The sequence below is a fragment of the Schistocerca serialis genome, chromosome 1, assembly GCF_023864345.2.
Source record: "Schistocerca serialis cubense isolate TAMUIC-IGC-003099 chromosome 1, iqSchSeri2.2, whole genome shotgun sequence".
Lineage (NCBI taxonomy): Eukaryota > Metazoa > Arthropoda > Insecta > Orthoptera > Acrididae > Schistocerca > Schistocerca serialis.
Genome location: NC_064638.1, coordinates 1,134,055,345 through 1,134,074,617, shown reverse-complemented (window position 1 = coordinate 1,134,074,617; position 19,273 = coordinate 1,134,055,345). Strand labels below are relative to the sequence as shown.

General features: G+C 38.3%; 1 protein-coding gene across 1 annotated transcript in view; it reads left to right on the top strand.

The window, feature by feature from the left end:
* LOC126455880 (ADP-ribosylation factor-like protein 13B) overlaps positions 1-19,273 on the top strand; it is a gene marked incomplete at its 5' end in the record, with an annotated part of 214,049 nt that overhangs the window by 41,750 nt on the left and 153,026 nt on the right. Inside the window, 2 exons of the mRNA XM_050091643.1 lie at positions 16,705-16,775; positions 16,874-17,007. Of these exons, the coding sequence (XP_049947600.1) occupies positions 16,705-16,775; positions 16,874-17,007 (205 nt within the window). The remainder of the gene's footprint in view (positions 1-16,704; positions 16,776-16,873; positions 17,008-19,273) is intronic.

Sequence of the window (19,273 nt, the reverse complement as noted above, 5' to 3'; positions counted from 1 at the left end):
TAGTGAGTGTCCCTGTGGTGGAGAGATGTTTATAGTACTGCAGTTGTATTGGGCTGGTGTATAAATGTGCAGCATTTTGTCATAAGTTTAGTAAACACAACAGATAAACATAGCAGAGAATTTACTCATCAACTATACATTCTCCTTCGCTATTTACAACAGTCTGCCAGTGCTGGGTAACTTTTCGATTCCATAACTGTAGAAATCATGTGACTTTGAGGCTAAGAACTCATCAAGCCATGTTCAGAGCACATTTTCATTTGGTAAGGAAGTTCCGTGAAGGTCGTTTGATAGTGTGGGAAAGGTGAAGATCTGTCTGAGATGACAATAGGTGTCAGCAGTGGTGGTTACACCTCAGGTAAACAATTTGTAGTACACCACATCGTCGCTGTCCCAGCAGATGCACAACATTATCATTTGTGGATGCACACAATAGTTTGTATGGGGAGTTGTTGCTTTGTTTGGGCTTAACTACTCTTTTATTTTCCTTATGTTAGCATAAGACACCATTTCTCATCACCAGTAATGAAAGATGATCACCCGAGTGGACGGTGTTGTTCCCAAGCCAATTGATGACAGGCGAGCAGAGATACACATAGGACATCCCACTGTTTTTTTGTGATTTTGGCTTAGAGCATGCAGTACCTGTACACTTGATGTTTGAACCTTCTCCATTGCACAAAAATGTCACACGATGGTGGAATAATGATAGTTTGTCACATTTGCCAGTGCTCAAGTATACTGATGTGAATCACTGTGGACTATGCATTGAAACAATCTTCATCAAATCCTGAATGTCTTCCTGAATGTGGAGAGTCACTAAAGTCAAAACAATCCTCCATAAAACGAGAAAACCATTTTCTTGCTGTGCTGTATCCACTGGCATTATCCCCATACACTCCACAAATGTTTCTGTCTGCCACCACTGCTGTTACCTCTCTACTGAACTCAAACAGAAGAATATGTTGGAAATCTTCTGAGTGATCCACTTGGCAATCCATTTTCTAGCATTCAAAGCTCCACTCATTATCTACAAGTGACAAGATGACAATGTGTAAACTGAAATAGCGACAGTGAATTACAAATAAAAACTTACAATCAAAAAATAAACCCACAGCAGCCAGAATACCAACATGAGAACCAAAAATGCTATGAACTTATGGACCATCCTATTAATAAATAAACCAGTGCTCAGAATATATCACAGAAGTAGCACTGAACACAGTGAGTAGCTTTTTTAAATGGTGAAACTGATTAAAAGAAACTGAAATAAAATCTTGTTAAGACACTCTTTAAGTGTCATAAAGTCAAGTGCAAGTGGTAAAATGTTGTCACCTGGAAGTGGCTGCTATAGGTCATAATGGTAATTTTTGTGACACCAAATGTAAATATGCAGCTACATTCCAAATTTTAACAAAAGAAATGAATGCAATATTGTAACAATGCCAACTGCTGTTCTGGGAGCACAGAAATAGTCTGCATTGTCAAGGGAATCTTCTGAAATGTGTGGGGCTTCTTAGCATTGGAATTTAATCATAAAGCTTTTTGTGCTGTTAGATTACATTTAACTCCATCAAGCAGTTTAATCTTTCCTGTAAAACCAAATCTGCCATTGAGATTGGTAATTTGAAGAAACAGCATATGATTCGTGTTTTAATTCTGCTTTATCTAAAACACTTTATCTTCTCCACCATCAAGTATTTGTGTGTGTCGAGCATCTATTTGACATAATGTGATCATCAATGAAAACAAAATCTTGGGGATAGATGTAACAGAGTCTTTCTCTGACTGCCTGCTAGCTTTCATGATCAGGATCTTTACCACCTGGTCAAGATGTGTATGACGAAAAATTTATCCAATGTATTCTCTACAAGCAACTTTCCCCAGAAAATATGAGATTAATATACTCACTTCAAAAACTCCAATATTCCAGGAGTAGTTCCCAATGACTGTAGATGCCAAGGCATCTTGTGCAGCTGAAGTAGAATGCTATATACCCACTTAGATTTCTCTGTCTGCTTTGCAGATTATGTATGATGTTTTAGATGCTCTTGAACAATATGCATGCTTCAGTAACTGTTATCCAATGTTTATAATTCCTGGATTCATGGGCTGAAGTTTACTAGTTGTTTTGCAGAGGAACAGCTTTCATATTGGCAACACTGTTATCCACATTAAGAAAAATTTTTTTTTTGGAAAAGACTTTCAGGAGTGCGGCAACTTGATCTGTTATCCAGGCTCATCACTGATTCATATGCTTGTGCAATGGTTTGCTATTTTTTTTCTTCTTTTTAATTAACGATTTTCTGTTTCACTATGAGGAGCAACATAAGTTCCTCTATTCTGTTAACACTGATGCATGTGAGGACCATCACTGTAAGTTTGCCAAGTTTCATTTTTGAGCATAAAACAGTTGACATCTTGAGGTATTGGGTATTGTGTCAGATACAAGTGTAAATTATGGACAATATTTCGACAACGCGATTCAGGATCTTCATCAGGTGCTACTGAAGATGGATCTCAGGTAACACCTGATGAAGATATTGAGTCAGATTGTCGAAATATTGTCATAAATGATGCTGATATCTGACAGAATACTCGGCGCCTCAAGATGTCAACAAATTGCTGGGAAACTCTGTACTAGAAATGCAGCTTTTTTAATTAGTTAATTAATTAATTTATTTTTTATTTTTTTTTATCAGGCCTGCTACAACATTATTTTTGGAGGCAATAACATCTTGTTATTTCATTAATTTTTTCACTTTCGTTAAACAGTTTCATGTCCTTTAAACCATTGGAAACAACCTGTGAGAGCGGTTAAAGCTTCTACCTCCATCTTACAATTCCTAGATAATTTACTTGAATTGCTGGCTCATTAGGAGAAATTGGAACAGCAATATCTTGATGTATCTGCTGATATAAAATGTCCCAGCTCAACATGCCACCCAGGTTTCAATTTTTCTCCAGTGTTGCCGCTTCACGAGCAGTTTCTTCATGATCCTTTCATTTGCTAAGAATCCCTTGCTACATCACAGATAGACACTATTTTATTTTCAACTTACTTCCATACATTTTGAAATTTCTCCACTCCTGAAAGGTTTTCTTCCTCATTTGCCACCCATCTTTGTGAATCTCAAAAGTAATTAACTGTATGAAAATGTCACTTGCACATCATTCTTACTACTGTACTAGTGTAGGGAATGTGATTGACTTCTAGAAGTCTGGAATGCAGCTGGGAGAGAGGTTGCTAACACCTAGTTCTTAACAACAGCCATCACTGTCCTGGTGCTAACTGGGAATCCAGCTATAATGTGCTGATAGCTTGTGTGTATTTCCAGAGCTTCTCAAAGATGTGACACCTATGGAGTGGAAGAAAATCTTGCGAATGAAAGGAACACATAGAATGCAAAACACACACTGTATATAAGGTCTTACGGAAGTTTTTGAAATACTGGAATGAAAATGCATTTTACCCGGGAAGTGTTTCACACGTGAATGTCTTTCCCAGGTTGCCAGATATCTCACACTAAATGGACAGGAAAATACTCATATGCTTTCCTTACAAAAAACTGCAGTGAAAAAGTAGAGGGTAAGTGACACTAGTTATGAAAGTTTTTCAGTACTCTTTTGTTGTGGTCTTCAGTCCAGAGACTGCTTTTGATGCAGCTCTCCATGCTACTCTATCCTGTGCAAGCTTCTTCATCTCCCAGTACATACTGTAATCTACATCCTTCTGAATCTGTTTAGTGTATTCATCTCTTGGTCTCCCTCTGCGATTTTTACCCTCCACGCTGCCCTCCAATACTAAATTGGTGATCCCTTGATGCCTCAGAATATGTCCTACCAACCAATCCCTTCTTCTTGTCAAGTTGTGCCACAAATTTCCCTTCTCTCCAATTCTGTTCAGTACCTCATTAGTTATGTGATCTACCCATCTAACCTTCAGCATTCTTCTGTAGCACCACATTTCGAAAGCTTCTATTCTCCTTCTGTCTAAACTATTTATCGTCCACATTTCACTTCCATACATGGCTACACTCCATACAAATACTTTCAGAAACGACTTCCTGACACTTAAATCTATACTCGATGTTAACAAATTTCTCTTCTTCAGAAACGCTTTCCTCTGTATAATGTTCAAAAATATTCATGTGGCTTACAGAACAGGTCACATTGCAAAGGTAGCAAAACGTTTTGGCTGCTGTTGCAAGCACCCATCAAGATAGCTGAGTGTATGCAGAACTTCACCGACAAACTTTCAGAAGTGGCAGTATCGAGCAAAACAAGAAAAAAAGATTGGGTAAACATGGGCTATAAATGCATGCCTTAAGATCTATTAAGCACTTGTTCATTTTCGCTACTGTTAGACACACTTCTACTGAAAACCCTTTGCTGTCCATAGTTTGAGAGGTGGTAGTTAGGACAAAAGAAGGAAAGAAAGTCTAGTAAACATGGGCTCTAAAGTGCAAACATTAAGAGCTACAGGCATCTATTCATCTTCGCTACTGTGAAATGCATCTTTTCTACGGAACAAGAACTCATAACTCTGAAGGTATTAATTTTAGATTGATGTTTACTACACTTTTTTCTCATTTTGCTCCATACTACCATCTCTGAAAGTTTGTCAGTGAATTTTTGGTTCACCCTATATATCCCATGACAAGAACAGTTTGCAATAATAGCTAAAGCATTGGTTTACTTTATGATATGATGGTTTTCAACTGAAAGAATGTTATAGAAAGTTTATGCAGTACAGTTTGATTTAAGTTTATTAATTATTGTGTCCTTTTGATTGGTCTGTTATTTATTCCTTTGGTTACTGGTGAGAGAAAAAGGGAGACAGAGAGAGAGAGAGAGAGAGAGAGAGAGAGAGAGAGAGACAGAGACAGAGGGTGGGGGGGACTTGAGAGGTGTACTACATAGAGAAGGAACAAAAGTTATAAGGAAACTAGTGACTTCTGATCTCTATGCATTCCACCCACATTTCTATATAATAAATTTTATTATTTATACAACCATTGAACTATTAATATAGTGTAATGTTCCTTGTTTCATCCTGACTTGATCCAATACTTGATGTATATTCCTTCACAGTTACATGTGAGTGTACTCCTTGCTTCTAATAAAAACCTAACAAGGCAAGTTTCAAGACTCCGGCACAAGGTTTCAAGTTCGAGACTTATGGTTAGGGAATGGATTTTATGAGCTAAAATTAAAAAAAAAAAAATTGTATTTAGGAAAAATATAAAAATATGTTAAAAATATTGTGTTTCAATATTTCAAAATTCTAAATGCCTATTTTAAAAAAATCACTCGCTAATCGTGCTGACATAGTGGTGGATTGAAACAACTTGCTGTCGCACTGAACCATGAAGACTTTCTTCAACTTTTCCGTCACAGGTTGATGTTGGTTATGTCAAAACAATGCACGATACTACATAAAGGATCTTTCAGCATCACATGATGAAGAGTCCTGCATATTTTGTCTGAGGAATGTTACTGGCAAACACATTTTCAATTTCACTAATGTCTACTTCTCCTTCCAAAATATTGGCAGTTTTACACATAGTATGACATCCACCATTTTCTTTGAACACACTTCTAAATTTCTGTTTAGTGACTCCTACTTTTGGATCTTTGGGTGAATTAATTTTTTTTCAGTATCATGCAATTCATTAGCTGCCTGGCAAACAAGCTGGTTGATGTTTCTAATTTTTTTATATAGTGAAATAAAGAACTCATATTTGCAGATGTGTAAGACAGTTTTTTTATTGTGCTGATGATGAGTAAGTTCTGAAAAATTCAACTTAAGAAGTGTAATTCTCATTTAGTTCATCAATCATTGATTTAAAATTTTCTAAATTGTTTGCACAATACACTGCTGCTTCCAACCTTGTACCCCAACAAATAACTATGGATTTACATGTAACTGCAAGATCTGGATGTTTGGCTTTGAACAAATCAATTATAGTTTGCACTTTCACAAACACCTTTTTGCCATATGAGATCAATTTGTCCACTGTAGGATACTGTATGTATCTGCTCACATACTCTGTGTAATTCACGTTCTATACAAATTTCATATATCATGTGTGGGTATCTTATAGAAAGGCTTTTGGTTGCCCTCTTCATATATGAAGCAGCATCCTTAAGTACAAATTCACCCCATTCAGGCATAATAGCTGAGAGATTCATTGAAAAAGTGAGCCATAATTACATAATTCAGTGTCAGTATTTCTTTACTTATTAATAAAATAAACCAGTTGGTAATTATTTCATCGTTTCCTATCACCCCTACCACATTTCCCCTTTTCCTACTACTAGAGTCTGGTAATTCATCAACGCTTACCCAGTTTTTTTATTATTCTTTTACTTTGACATTCTGCTATGATCTTTCTTTAATTTCTTTGTAACAATTGCCCTTACAATTTTCTTAATGTTGACTCTTCTGGTTTTTCAACATTTTTGTATTTCATAAGAAAATTTTTGAGCACTGGACTTCTCAATTTATATAAAGGAGTGACACACAAAAGAAAAGTATTACATAAAACTACGTAATATTCAAAGCTTTTTGAAACTACAATATGTGAAGAGGAAGCCGCTTCACCTAAAATAACTTGTTTATTGATTTATTTATTTACATTTTCTTTGTGTGGAGCCATCGTAATGATGGCTTTTGCAAATGTAAGACTTAATACTATGGTTCTTTTTACACTTGTAAAATTTACATTTATAAAATACACTATATTCTGTAGCTGTTGCTTCTTATGTCTATTCTTTACATTTATCACATTACAACTGATATGCTAATGCCTCATGTTACAATCACTATCTTAAAATTTGTTGAAAGAATATGAACATTTTTTTTATCAGAAAAGATTTTAATTTTGTTTTAAGAACATTTCCCATGTATGTCCTTAGAGCGTTTGGTAGCTTGTTATACCAAATCAAACCACTGATATACGGACTTCTATCAGTCATTTTTAACATTGTTCTGTTATGGAAATAGTTACACTTTGTTCTAGTGTTGTGATCAGGTACATCACTGCCCTAGATAGCTTCTGTTGGTTGACTTATAAAAAATACAACTATTTTGAAGATGTACAGAGACTATATTGTCAGATATTTGTGCTGCACAAACACTTCACGACATGAATCTCTATGTCCCATCCCATGTATATGTCTTACTGCTCTTTTCTGAGCAGTAGTATGCTTTTTAAATGTACATCAGCTGCACAGCCTCATAGTTCAATTCCGTAATAGAGAAAGGGGTAAAGTGTTCCATAATATACTAGTCTCAGTGCTTGGCTAGGAACTATCTTTGCAAGCTGGCTGAGGAGATATATGGCACTACTGACTTTTCCACACACGAAATTAATGTAATATGTCCATCGCAAATTTTCATCAACATACACACCCAGGAATTTACAGTTATCATTTTCTGTTGCAGAGATATTCCACACACTATTCATATTTTTGCGGTGAGAACTGCCTGTTTTAAATGTCAGTAGTTGAGATTTAGTGACATTCACCTTGAGTCCCTGATCATTGAAGTATTTTGTTACTTCTGTTACACCACTAGTAGCAAGAGATTCTAGCTCATTAGATTCACTCCCATAGAATATGTTTGACGTGTCATCTGCATAGCTTACAATATGGGAATTAATGGGTTGTGCAATGTCGTTAATATACGATTCAGCCGGTATGTGGTTAGAAGATTCATGGCTTGATCCCCAATACTGAAAGAGTTTAGCTTTTTAAGACGTACCCTATGGTTTACTGTATCAAATGCTCTTGTCAGGTCCGAAAATATACCTGCAGTCTGCATCTTCTGGGCCAACAGACAGTAAACTTCATCGATGAACTGTGTAATTGCTGTGGTTGTACTTAGCTCTTTTCTGAAGCCATGCTGCGAATCAACAAGCAGTTTATGTTTTGTGAAAAAGGCACTTAGCTCAGAAAGGATAATGCTTTCAAATACCTTACTGAAAGTGAGAATTAATGATATTGGTCTATAGTTGGAGACATCTTCCTTACTTCCCTTTTTATACACTGGCTTCACTACACTCATTTTTAGAACTGTTGGATACATGTTTTCTCTAATGCTGCAATTAATCAGGTGAGTAAGATGTTTAGAGATTTCTTTTAAGCACGTTTTTGTAATGGCACTGGATACGCCATCCCATCCAGATGAAATTTTTTCTTTAGCATGTATATTGCCCTGCGAACCTCCTGCTCATTCACTTCCACAAATTCAAATTCGGTACACTGGGTGCGATAGAATTGGATCTCTACCTGTGAATCTATAAAATGGATTGATTGTTCACCAGAAATGTAGAAGTTATTAAAAATATTACATATAGTATCTGAGTTTTTTATAATGTTTCCATCATGTCTTATGCTGAGTGGTTCCATGTTCATCTTGTTGGGACCTTTTCTGTATTTGTCAATCAGCTTCCAAGATGCTTTGCTTATGTTGACAGACTATTCTACTGTTTTGCTGTTAATCTGCTTCCTTAGGTTAACAATATCAGTTTTAAAAGATTGCTTGGCCTTATTGTTTTTTTCCTTGCCTAGAAGTTGTATAGGAAATGCCCATTCTGTGTTTACTATCTGCTAGATGTTGCAAGACACATTTTTGACAGTATGGAATTCTTTCACCAATTGTAGAGAATTCACTAAATTCAGCGACATGTTGCAAAGAAGAGTGAAAATTTGACTTTACTTTTGGGATTATATCGCCAGTCACTTATTTAAGATGTTGTTGTCGTTGTGGTCTTCAGTCCTGAGACTGGTTTGATGCAGCTCTCCATGCTGCTCTATCCTGTGCAAGCTTCTTCATCTCCCAGTACCTACTGCAGCCTACATCCTTCTGAATCTGCTTAGTGTATTCATCTCTTGGTCTCCCTCTACGACTTTTACCCTCCACGCTGCCCTCCAATACTAAACTGGTGATCCCTCAATGTCTCAGAACATGTCCTACCAACCGATCCCTTCTTCTAGTCAAGTTGTGCCACAAGCTCCTCTTCTCCCCAATTCTATTCAATACCTCCTCATTAGTTACGTGATCTACCCATCCAATCTTCAGCATTCTTCTGTAGCACCACATTTCGAAAGCTTCTATTCTCTTCTTGTCTAAACTATTTACTGTCCACATTTCACTTCCATACATGGCTATTATTTAAGATACCATAGCATATAATCACTGTGCACTAAACAAGACAGGGGCAATGGCTGAAAACTGTTGTGTACATTGTGTCAGCCGTCCGCATCATAAATAAGTGATTCCCCTTTCAGATAACAAGGCAGCACATGTAGTGGAGGTCACTCTCTACTCAATACATTTACCAGAGCAGTTCATTCAAACTGCTTTATCGCAATATGACAATACATGAGACTTTTTTTAAAAATTATAACACAGCAAAATGACGAATTATGTATTTTTATGTGAAATAGAATTTTTTACACGATCGAAGTGTGCTGTTCTGGGAATTCCTCTCTTAAAGTTTTTTACCTGTGAGGAAAAAAAATTATGTACATAAAAGTCCGTTCCCTAGTCATGATCAACGTAATATTGCATCCTCATAATTCAGTGTTTGCTTCTTTCTTATATTTAACCTGCTTAAGACATTTTCATATAGCATAGTTCTTGAATGGGAAAGGTATGTAATTGATTGATGATGTAGACATGTCATATCCAACACAGCTGACATAATAGTTGAACAACAGGAAAAATCACTCAAGAAATCTGTAAAATTACAGGGAAATAGTATGACTGGCCAGTACTTACCTTCAGGAGAGAAATTTTTAAGAAAAAAACGGTAATGGTTAGACAGGTTTTGTAATTGTTTCTGTGTATTCTTTTCATCCCAGCCATAATGACCTAAATTGCTGCTTCTATGTAGCAGTGCAGGCAGGCTCCTGATGTCCATGACATGCTTGTAATCCACCACCCATCTGTGTCTTCCTTTTGATATCTGTTCAGTTGTTGCATACTTCAGCTTCACTCCATCCTCAATCAGTTCTCCCAATGCTGGTCATTCTTTGCCTCTCCTTATTTTTAATTGTAATTGTCCTCCCATTTGGTTTTTTTGTTATGTCTTCACCAGTATCCAGCACAACATTCCTGTTTAATGCTTGTCAAATTCAATTTAGTCATGCCGTGTCTTTTCTGTTATGCTGAATCAAAGAAGCCAAAACTCTGCAATTTGTCAAATCCACCAGCTGTTAGACATATCTGTCAGGCTTCTTGTGTGTGGAAAGAGGAAATTTTGCTGCCTTTGTTTTGCTGTAGTTTCATTTGAGACAATTTTCTCTTTTATATGATGTATAATCTCCCTTATGGTTGTAAAAGTATGTCAGGATCAAGGATATTCCTTGACATTATGCCATATTTGATGTTCTTCCTCTCTGAGTTTAGTATTATTTTCCTCGTGCAGTTTTAACCTTGAAAAAATCTGTGCACTTAAGTTGGTTCATGTTTCATTGCTTTGCACTCTGTGGCCACAGAAATAGTTTTTCCGCCTTTTATCTGTATCCATGATCACAGCTGTTGCAAATAGGGGCACCATAAAAACACGAGACAGTCAGATGACAGCCTTTGAGAAAAAAGACAATGTTGATTGCATTCTTCGATAGTATAGGATTAGTTCATCATGAGTATGTTCCTCCAGGTCAAATAATGAACCAAACTCATTACATCAAAGTCTTGAAATGTTTGTGACAAGCAATTTGACATTGCTACACTGATCTGTGGCATTCTCAGGGCCGGTTTGTACTGGATGACACTGCAAGACACCATACTGCTTTATCTGTTACAAAGTATCTGACGAGACATTCTGCTATTTCCATCCCACAACCACCATATTTGTCCATCCTGTGGCATTGCAACTTCTTTTTTTTTCCATGAGTGAAGAGGCAACTGAAAGGAAAGCCTCATCAAGATATCGCAAACATCCAATGGGCTGCGACAAATTAGCCTACAAGCATCACAGTTGGAAAATTTCCCTGCTCACTTCCAAGACCTCCAGAAATGCTGGCAACTGTATATAGATAGCCAAGGGTCCTACTTCGATAGGAGCTGGGGTCATTACTTGGTAAGTGCAGTTTTCTACTTTAAAAAAGACCTGTGCTGGAACTTTTCTGACAAAGGGAATAAGCCATTTTCTCTCCTATTACAGTCACTCAATGATGACACCTTCCCATACACCACGTCATCATCAGCAAACAACTGCAGCTTGCTGTTTGTGTTATCCACCAGATCATTTATGTAGGCTATATGGAAAATAACAGCAGTCCTATCACACTTCCCTGGGGCGTTCCTAACCCTCACCCAGATTCTTACCAAGGAAGGGATTCCATGAACTGTCATGTCATACAGTCAGCTCCAATTCACGATGACAGTTTTTGAACAGTTCTGCACCTCATATGGCATTAAAAAATTATTTAGTCCAGCATTTCACACGTCCTCCAATGGCGAAGCAAAGCATATGGTGCAGACATTTATGCAGCAAATAGTAAAAGTGGTGAGAATCACAACCACCACAGCTTGCTCATGATGTTCATGAGCACATACAGTGTCACTCCCATCCACAACCGTAGCCCAGCAGAGTTCCTTCACGGGTGACAGGTGCATAGTCTCCTCCATCTCCTAGCCCCACAGTCCTGGGAACTCCAGATCCAGCTCAGCAGTCAATAGCCAACAGACACAGCAGTATAGGCGCACTTGTTGGCACAAAAGACTTGTATATGTTGGTTACAGTGGTTACCACCCATCCCCCTGGTGGCGTCTTGCGACAGTTAACACTCTGAGGGGTTTGGAAAGTCGTCATACTAGTCAACTCTATCCACACCATCCAACTGCACCGCTGCTGGTGGTCCAACCAGACATGGAGAGCTTGCCTTTGTCAGTCCCGCAACTGAATGGGTATGACTTGCATTCCAGAACCTCAGCAGCAGTTACCATGGATACAGGCAAGCAAGTGGAGAGCTCCACCACACCAACTGGCTGGTTCAAGTCTAAGGACACCGAAAGTGCTGCCAGTTCACTTTCTGAAAAATTACCCATGTCACTTCCGGCCCTAAGCGCCCATTTCAGAGGGGAGGGATCTGGTACCCTGGTGATTTTGAAAGCCTGCCAGAGGCCATAAATATCGACTTTGACTATTATACAGTACTGATACATCTTTGAGCACTAGAGCCACTGTGCTAAATCTCTGGATGCTCTTTGCCGCAGAATCATGCCTGTCTTGCTGACCAATTAGCAGTTGTGGTCATACAGTAAAGCTAACTACACCACATTTCTGCCTTCAGTGGTGAATTTGCCACACACTCATGCCGCTAGACCTGAACCACAGTAGTTCATATTTTTCCATTTCCCTATGTCTTTAGTTACACTCTTTGGAATACTCCCTTGACTAGTTTGTTTTTCATGCCACCTCCACCTGTCTGGTGACGTTCTGAGCCATGTGGCACAGGTAATAGGTCACCAGACAGGTGTAGCAGAAGTAGTTGCATCCATTGTATTCCAACTTTTGATCTTTCCATTTTGACACAATAGTGTTATCAGTACACCAAGAAAACCACCATGACATTGCCTCAGAGGTGTGACATAATGGTACCTTTCTGACTCATGGTCATCTAAGTGCACATCCACTTGTGATAAACTGGATTGAGTATGTGACAAGGAATAGCTATACTGTGCAGTATTAATGATTCCTTGTGATTCTAATAACTATTGATTTACCTTTGACAGTCTCACACTTAACATACCTAGAGAATGCATGTAAGGTAAAAAATGCTTTTGTATTAATAATTTTACTTACACTATGAATGATAAAATCATGGGTCAAACTAGATAATTATAGCATTTTAGCAACTTGTACTGTATAGTATGATGTTTCCCTTGGTTGATAGTAACCTGATTTCACATTCTGCCTGTACAGCCTACTGGGCATAAAATCGTTTTCATTTCGTCTCAATGTACCTGTCAAATTAATGTTATGTTATGATCAGTATAGAGGTTGGTATCAATGCTGTAAATGGTTTTGCTCAGGAGAGTGGTATACACTCCCACTATAACCAGATTCAGTTCAGTTGGAAACTGATTAACAATGTGTAATGACATTAACACTTAAAGATAAAAAATATTATCGACTTAATAGTTGGTGTTCATTATGATTAATTATGAGTCCTGTATATTATGACTTAAGCACAAGAACTCTGACCTAACATTAAGACCAATAGACTGGATACATAAAATGTGTACTGTACGAGTAGTACTAATCAGTCAATGGAAAATCCAGGATGGAATAATAACAATATTATAAAAAGGATAGATTGCTACTCACCATATAGTTGAGATGTTGAGTGACAGACAGACACAACAAAAGATTACTAAACACATAAGCTTTTGACCAGAAGAGCTTCTCTGAAATAGACAATGTAAACACACACACACACACACACACTTACAAACACAGCTCACACACACATGACCATTGTCTCTGGCTGCCAAGACCAGACTGTGAGCAACAGCGTGTGATGAAAGAAGCAATCTGGGTGGTGGGGGTCAGAAGTAGGCTGGGGTAGGGAGAGCATGGTACGGGTCGGGGATGGTGAAGTGCAGTTTGTGGGAGCATAAAGGATGGGGAAGGGAGAGGGGGAGAGGGTAAGGCAACTAGGTGCAGTTGTGAGGTTAGTGGAGGGGGGGGGGGGGGGGGAGAAAGAGAGAAGTAAAATCACTGTGGGTGCACTTGCGGAATAGGAGATTGTGAAGTGTAAATGGAAGGGGATAGGTGGGTGAAAGACAATTACTAACGAAGATTGATGCCAGGAGAGTTACAGGAATGTAAGATGTATTATGGGGAGAGTTCCCCACTGTGCAGTTCAGAAAAGCTAGTGTTGATAGGAAGAATCCAGATGGCATATGCTTTGGAGCAGTCATTAAAGTGAAGAGCATGGTGTTGGGTAATGTGCTCAACAACTGGGTGGTCCAGCTGTTTCTTGACCACAGTTTGTCAGTGGCCATTCATGTGGACAGGCAACTTGTTGGCTGCCTTGCCCTTTTAGAATGAAGCACAGTGGTTGCAGCTTAGCTTGCAGTTCACATGACTGGTTTCACAGGTAGCCCTGCCTTTGGTGGATAGGTGATGCTTGCGAATTTACTGGAGTAGGCTGTGGTGGGAGGTCGTATGGCACAGGTCTTGCATCTAGGGATATGAGCCATGAGGCAAGGGGTTGTGAACAGGGATTGTGCAAGAATGACGAGGACATTGTGGAGGTTCAGTGCGCAGCAGAATGCCACTGTGGGAGGTGTGGGGAGGATTGTGGGTGGGACACTCCTCATTTCGGGGCACAATGAGAGGTAACTGAAACCCTGGCAAGGAATGTGATTCAGTTGCTCCAGAACTGGGTGGTACTGAGTCTTGAGAGGAATGCTCCTCTGTGGCTGGACAGTGGGACTTTGGGAGGTGGTGAGTGACTGGAGAGATAAAGCACAGGAGATCTATTTCTCTACGAGGTTGGCAGGGCAATTATGGTCTTTGAAAGCCTCAGTGAGACAGTTGGTATATTTTGAGAAGGACTGCTCCTAACTATAGATGCAACAGCCACGGGTGGCTGGACTATGTGGAAAGGACTTCATGGCATGAAATGGGTGGCAGCTGTCGAAGTGGAGGTACTGCTGGTGAGGTTTGATATGGATAGAGGTACTGATGTAGCCATCTCTGAGATGGATGTAAGCATTGAGAAAGGTGGCTTGTTGAGTTGAGGATGCCCAGGTGAAGTGAATGGGTGAGAAGGTGTTGAGGTTCTGGAGGAATGTAGTTGGGGTGCCCTCACCCTCAATCCAGATCATGATGTTATCAGTGAATCTGAACCAGATGAGGGATTTGCGGTTCTGGGTGTTTAGGAAGGATTACTATAGATGGCTCATGAATAGGTTGGCATAGGATGCTTGCCATGCTGGTGCTTACTGCCATAACCCTGGTTTGTTTGTAGGTAATGTCCAGAGGAGAAGTAATTGTGGGTGAGTATGTAGTTGGTCACGGTAACCAGAAAGGAAGCTGTAGGTTTGGATTCCATCATGCATTGAGAAAGTTAATGTTCAATAGTTGCTAGGCCATGGGCATTGGAGATGTTAGTTTAAAAGGAGGTGGCATCAATAGTGATGAGCTGGGCATTTTGTGGTAAAGCAACAGTAGCTTTGGAGAGTCGGTGGAGGAAATGGTTGCTATCATTTATATAGGAGGGTAGGTTGTGGGTGATAGGCTGAAGGTGTTGGTCTCCAAGAGCAGTGGGACCACAGTAACCAGTGACAGTGGGGCATCCTGGGTCACTAGGTTTATGGATTTTGGGAAGCATGTAGAAGATAGAAGTGTGGTGAGTGATAGGATGAGGAGAGAGACAGACTCTGCGGAAAAGTTGTGGGATGGGCCTAAGGATTTGAGGAGAGGCTGGTGTTCCTACTGGATTTCTGGAATGGGGTCACTGTGAGAGGGTTTGTAGGTGGACAAATCTGACAGCTGGCAGAGTCCTGCCAGATAAACCTTTTCAATAGAATCATGTGCATATCTCTGTCAACCATATGTGTGATGTTGAGGTACTTCTGTGGGCAACAAGAGCCCCAGATCTGTCCCTGATAGAATGTATGGAACCAACTCAGCCATCAACTCTGCCTCATTTCCAGTATGTAGGATATCAAAGATCAATTACAACAGTTGTGAGCCAACTTTCCTTGGTAGTAGGATGCACTGTCTTTATGGCACCCTTCCTCACTGAATAAATGCATCCATCCTGACGAGAAGGGGTGCAACATCAAACTGATAAGTGGACTCATACTGCAAGTTCTTTGTAAGTCTGAATTGGTCTTGTAATTACTCTAACTACATCACATACTCTCCCAACCCCTGAAGTTTCAAATGTTTTTCTGCCCCCTCTGGGCACTTTACTTTTTTTGTCAGGCAGTGGGCAGTACTTCTCATACATGCCACATTGTCAAATATGTTCTGGTACCTAAAGTTGGCAGCTTAGTACTAAATGAACTATTGTATAAGCTCTAGAACTCCATCTGACAGAATGCCAAAAACCCAGTGATGTATATGAGGGGAAAAAAAAAATTTGTATCAGAATCTTCATGTCTGAACTGAATAACTCTGTTATTGTTTTGCCTTTCGGTAAACATTTTTAGTAGCTTCTGCAGCTGGACCTGGATATCCTTTGCACTGTCTTATGAACTGAAGCATAACATATTCCCAAGAGTTACTCATATATTGATTATTTCAGTAAATTTTGAATCTTTAAATTACTTCTGACCAATAACCGTTACGTGTCTTCCTGTTCCTCTGTCATTCTCACTTTCATCCACATTCACAACAGTGGTATAAAATCTTCAGCATTCTATCATTTTCATAGGCACATAATACCCAGACCTACATAGCAAGTATATTTGTGATTCAGACAAAAATGCACTATGTTTTGGTGTTGAAGCTGTTAGTATTAATAATTAGAGCATCATAAACAGTCTGTTAAAGGTATCCGTTAAGTTCTGAGTGTGTCTCAGTATTTTTATTATAGAGTTCTATGTTTTTATTTTTTTGTTCTGACATGTTTATATACATTTAAATATTCTCAGACTATAAACTCGATTTTATTATTCTTTTGTTTACAGTCTACTACATTTACAGCTTCTATTTTCTTTTACAGGAAAATTGTTTTAATTCTTGTTGGACTTGACAATGCAGGGAAAACTACAGTTGTCAAAAGACTTACAGGAGGTAAGAATTTTGAGAACAATACTTTATCACTTGTGGCTTTTTTCTGTTACAACACCAGTGGTGTTTGAGATTAAGACAATATTGTTATTTTGTTCCAGAACCAGTGAAAACGGTCTTACCTACAGTTGGATTCTCCTCTGCTTCTCTGAAGTACAAAGGCTATAATGTCAAAATTTATGATTTGGGAGGAGGTCGGCAAATAAGAGGGATATGGCCAAAATATTTCATGGATGTAAGTGAGATACATGCATACATTTCAGGTAGTAAGGAAAATATGCTGAAATGTAGCTGATTACAGAATATTTGTTAACATCACAAAATATGTGATGCCGAATATTAGAACCTTGTTATTGCTAGTGATTCAAGTTTCATCATCATCATCAGGGATTTGCCAGTATCAGTTCTCCACATTCTATTAATTTCACTTCAATATTCCTTCATCCTTTCACTGAGTTTCTTTCTCCTTTTCTTAGACCACTTAAAGCCAGTGTTCTTTTATACCTGCCTTAATGTACTTTCATTTGCAAGACTTTTGTTCTTAAATTATCTTTATGTATTGGTTCAGCTTCTCTTATGTTCTTTCTTTGTAAATCTTTCTCTGTCTCTTGACCTAGCTTGGTGTTTGCTAATACACTGATGGAAAAAAATTGCAACACCAAAACAATTAATGTAGAGTAATGAAATTTTGGAAATATGTTTGTCTATGTAACATATTAGGTGATTAACATTGCAAGATTACAGATTAATGTAAGTGTGTGAGATAAACCATTGCAAATATGAAATTCTGGTACATTAATAACCAGTGTAACCACCAGAATGTTGAATGCAAGCATGTTTTGTGTTGCATAGGTGCCAGATATTAGTTTGTGGATTGGAGTTCCATGCCTGTTGCACTTGGTCGGTCAATACAGGGACAGTTAATGCAATTTGTGGTTGATGCTGCAGTTGTTGTCTGCAATGAACCATACAAATGTGGACTTGGTTCCTCCTTTCATGCGGTATGATCGGCTCCAATTGAACGGCTCTGTCAGGAGGGTCAATATGGAGCTAGATCAGCTGCTTCGGGCAGCTACCTTGTCAGGCGTAAGTTTGGCTCCTGTTGATGGTATTAGTAGGTGGGACTTAACAAGACATGGCCTGCGTCTCGATAGGAAAGGGAAGGGTTAAGTGGCTGGAATGATAGCAGAATCTTTAAGGGGAGGGCACTGAAACTCATGAGAGTACTTTTTTAGGCTAAGATTAGTGTCCAGTCATCTTACATTGATTGAAATTAAGCTTAATGAGAAGTTCAGACAGGCAAGTACTAGAGACATTAAAATATCACAAAATTCTCATAATAGTACAGTGAAAAATAATGTTACTATGTCACAAGCTTCACATAAAAGCTCAGTGCAAAATAATGTTAATATATTGCATCAGAACATCAGGGGATTAAAAAACAAAGTAGATGAGCTTCTTGTTTGTTAGGAAGATTTAAAAACTGAGGGTGGAATAGATGGACTATGCCTGTCTGAACATCATATAGTCACAGGTATGGAAACGATAATTGTAGTTGGATATAAGCTTTCAGCACATTTAAGCAGAGACACTGTGGAGAGAGGAGAGGTTGCCATACATGTTAAAATATGTCATAGTATGAAAAATTTGGAAACTAAAAAATTTTGCATAGAGCAACATATAGAAGCATGTGCATGTGAGCTTAAACTAAACAATGGCACTTCTGTAATTGTAGCTATGTATAGGTCCCTATTGGGAAATTTGCAACTATTTTTGAAAAACTTGGTTTCTTTGTTGTGCTATCTGTCAGACAGAGGAAAGCAGATTATTGTTTTAGGGATTTCAATGTAGATTTTCTAAAAGAATCTGATAGAAAGCTTGATCTTGAGTAGTACTTGGTTCTGGCATCAGTTATTGATTTTCCTACTCAGGTGGTACAGGAAAACAGCATACTGATAGATAATATTTTCATAGACCAAGATAAATTTAATCAAATAAAAACTTTTCTTGTTAAGAACGGTCTGTCTGATCATGATGCACAGCTAGTAACAGTATATGATATAGCTACATACAGTAATGCAAAACAGTCCTCCTAAGTAGTGCATTCAATTAACAATTTACAATTCAAAATTTTAGGGAAAGCTTGAAACAGTTAGACTGGGATGAGGTGTACAGGGTACATGATGCTAATTTAAAATTTAACCTATTTCATGATACCTTTGTAAGTATATTTGAAAACAGTTTTCCTAAGAAAACAGTGAAATATAATTGCAAGAAACCATGTAAAAAGCCATGGCTTACTAAAGGGATAAAAATATCTTTTAAACAGAAAAGGGAAATGTATCTTATAGCTAGGAGAAGTAATGATCCGAAAACAGCGAAACATTACAAAAACTACTGCACTGTATTAAGAAAAGTTATTGAAAGTCCAGAAGTATGTGTATTACATCTGAGATTAGCACATCTGATAATAAAATTAAAACAATTTGGAATATTGTTAA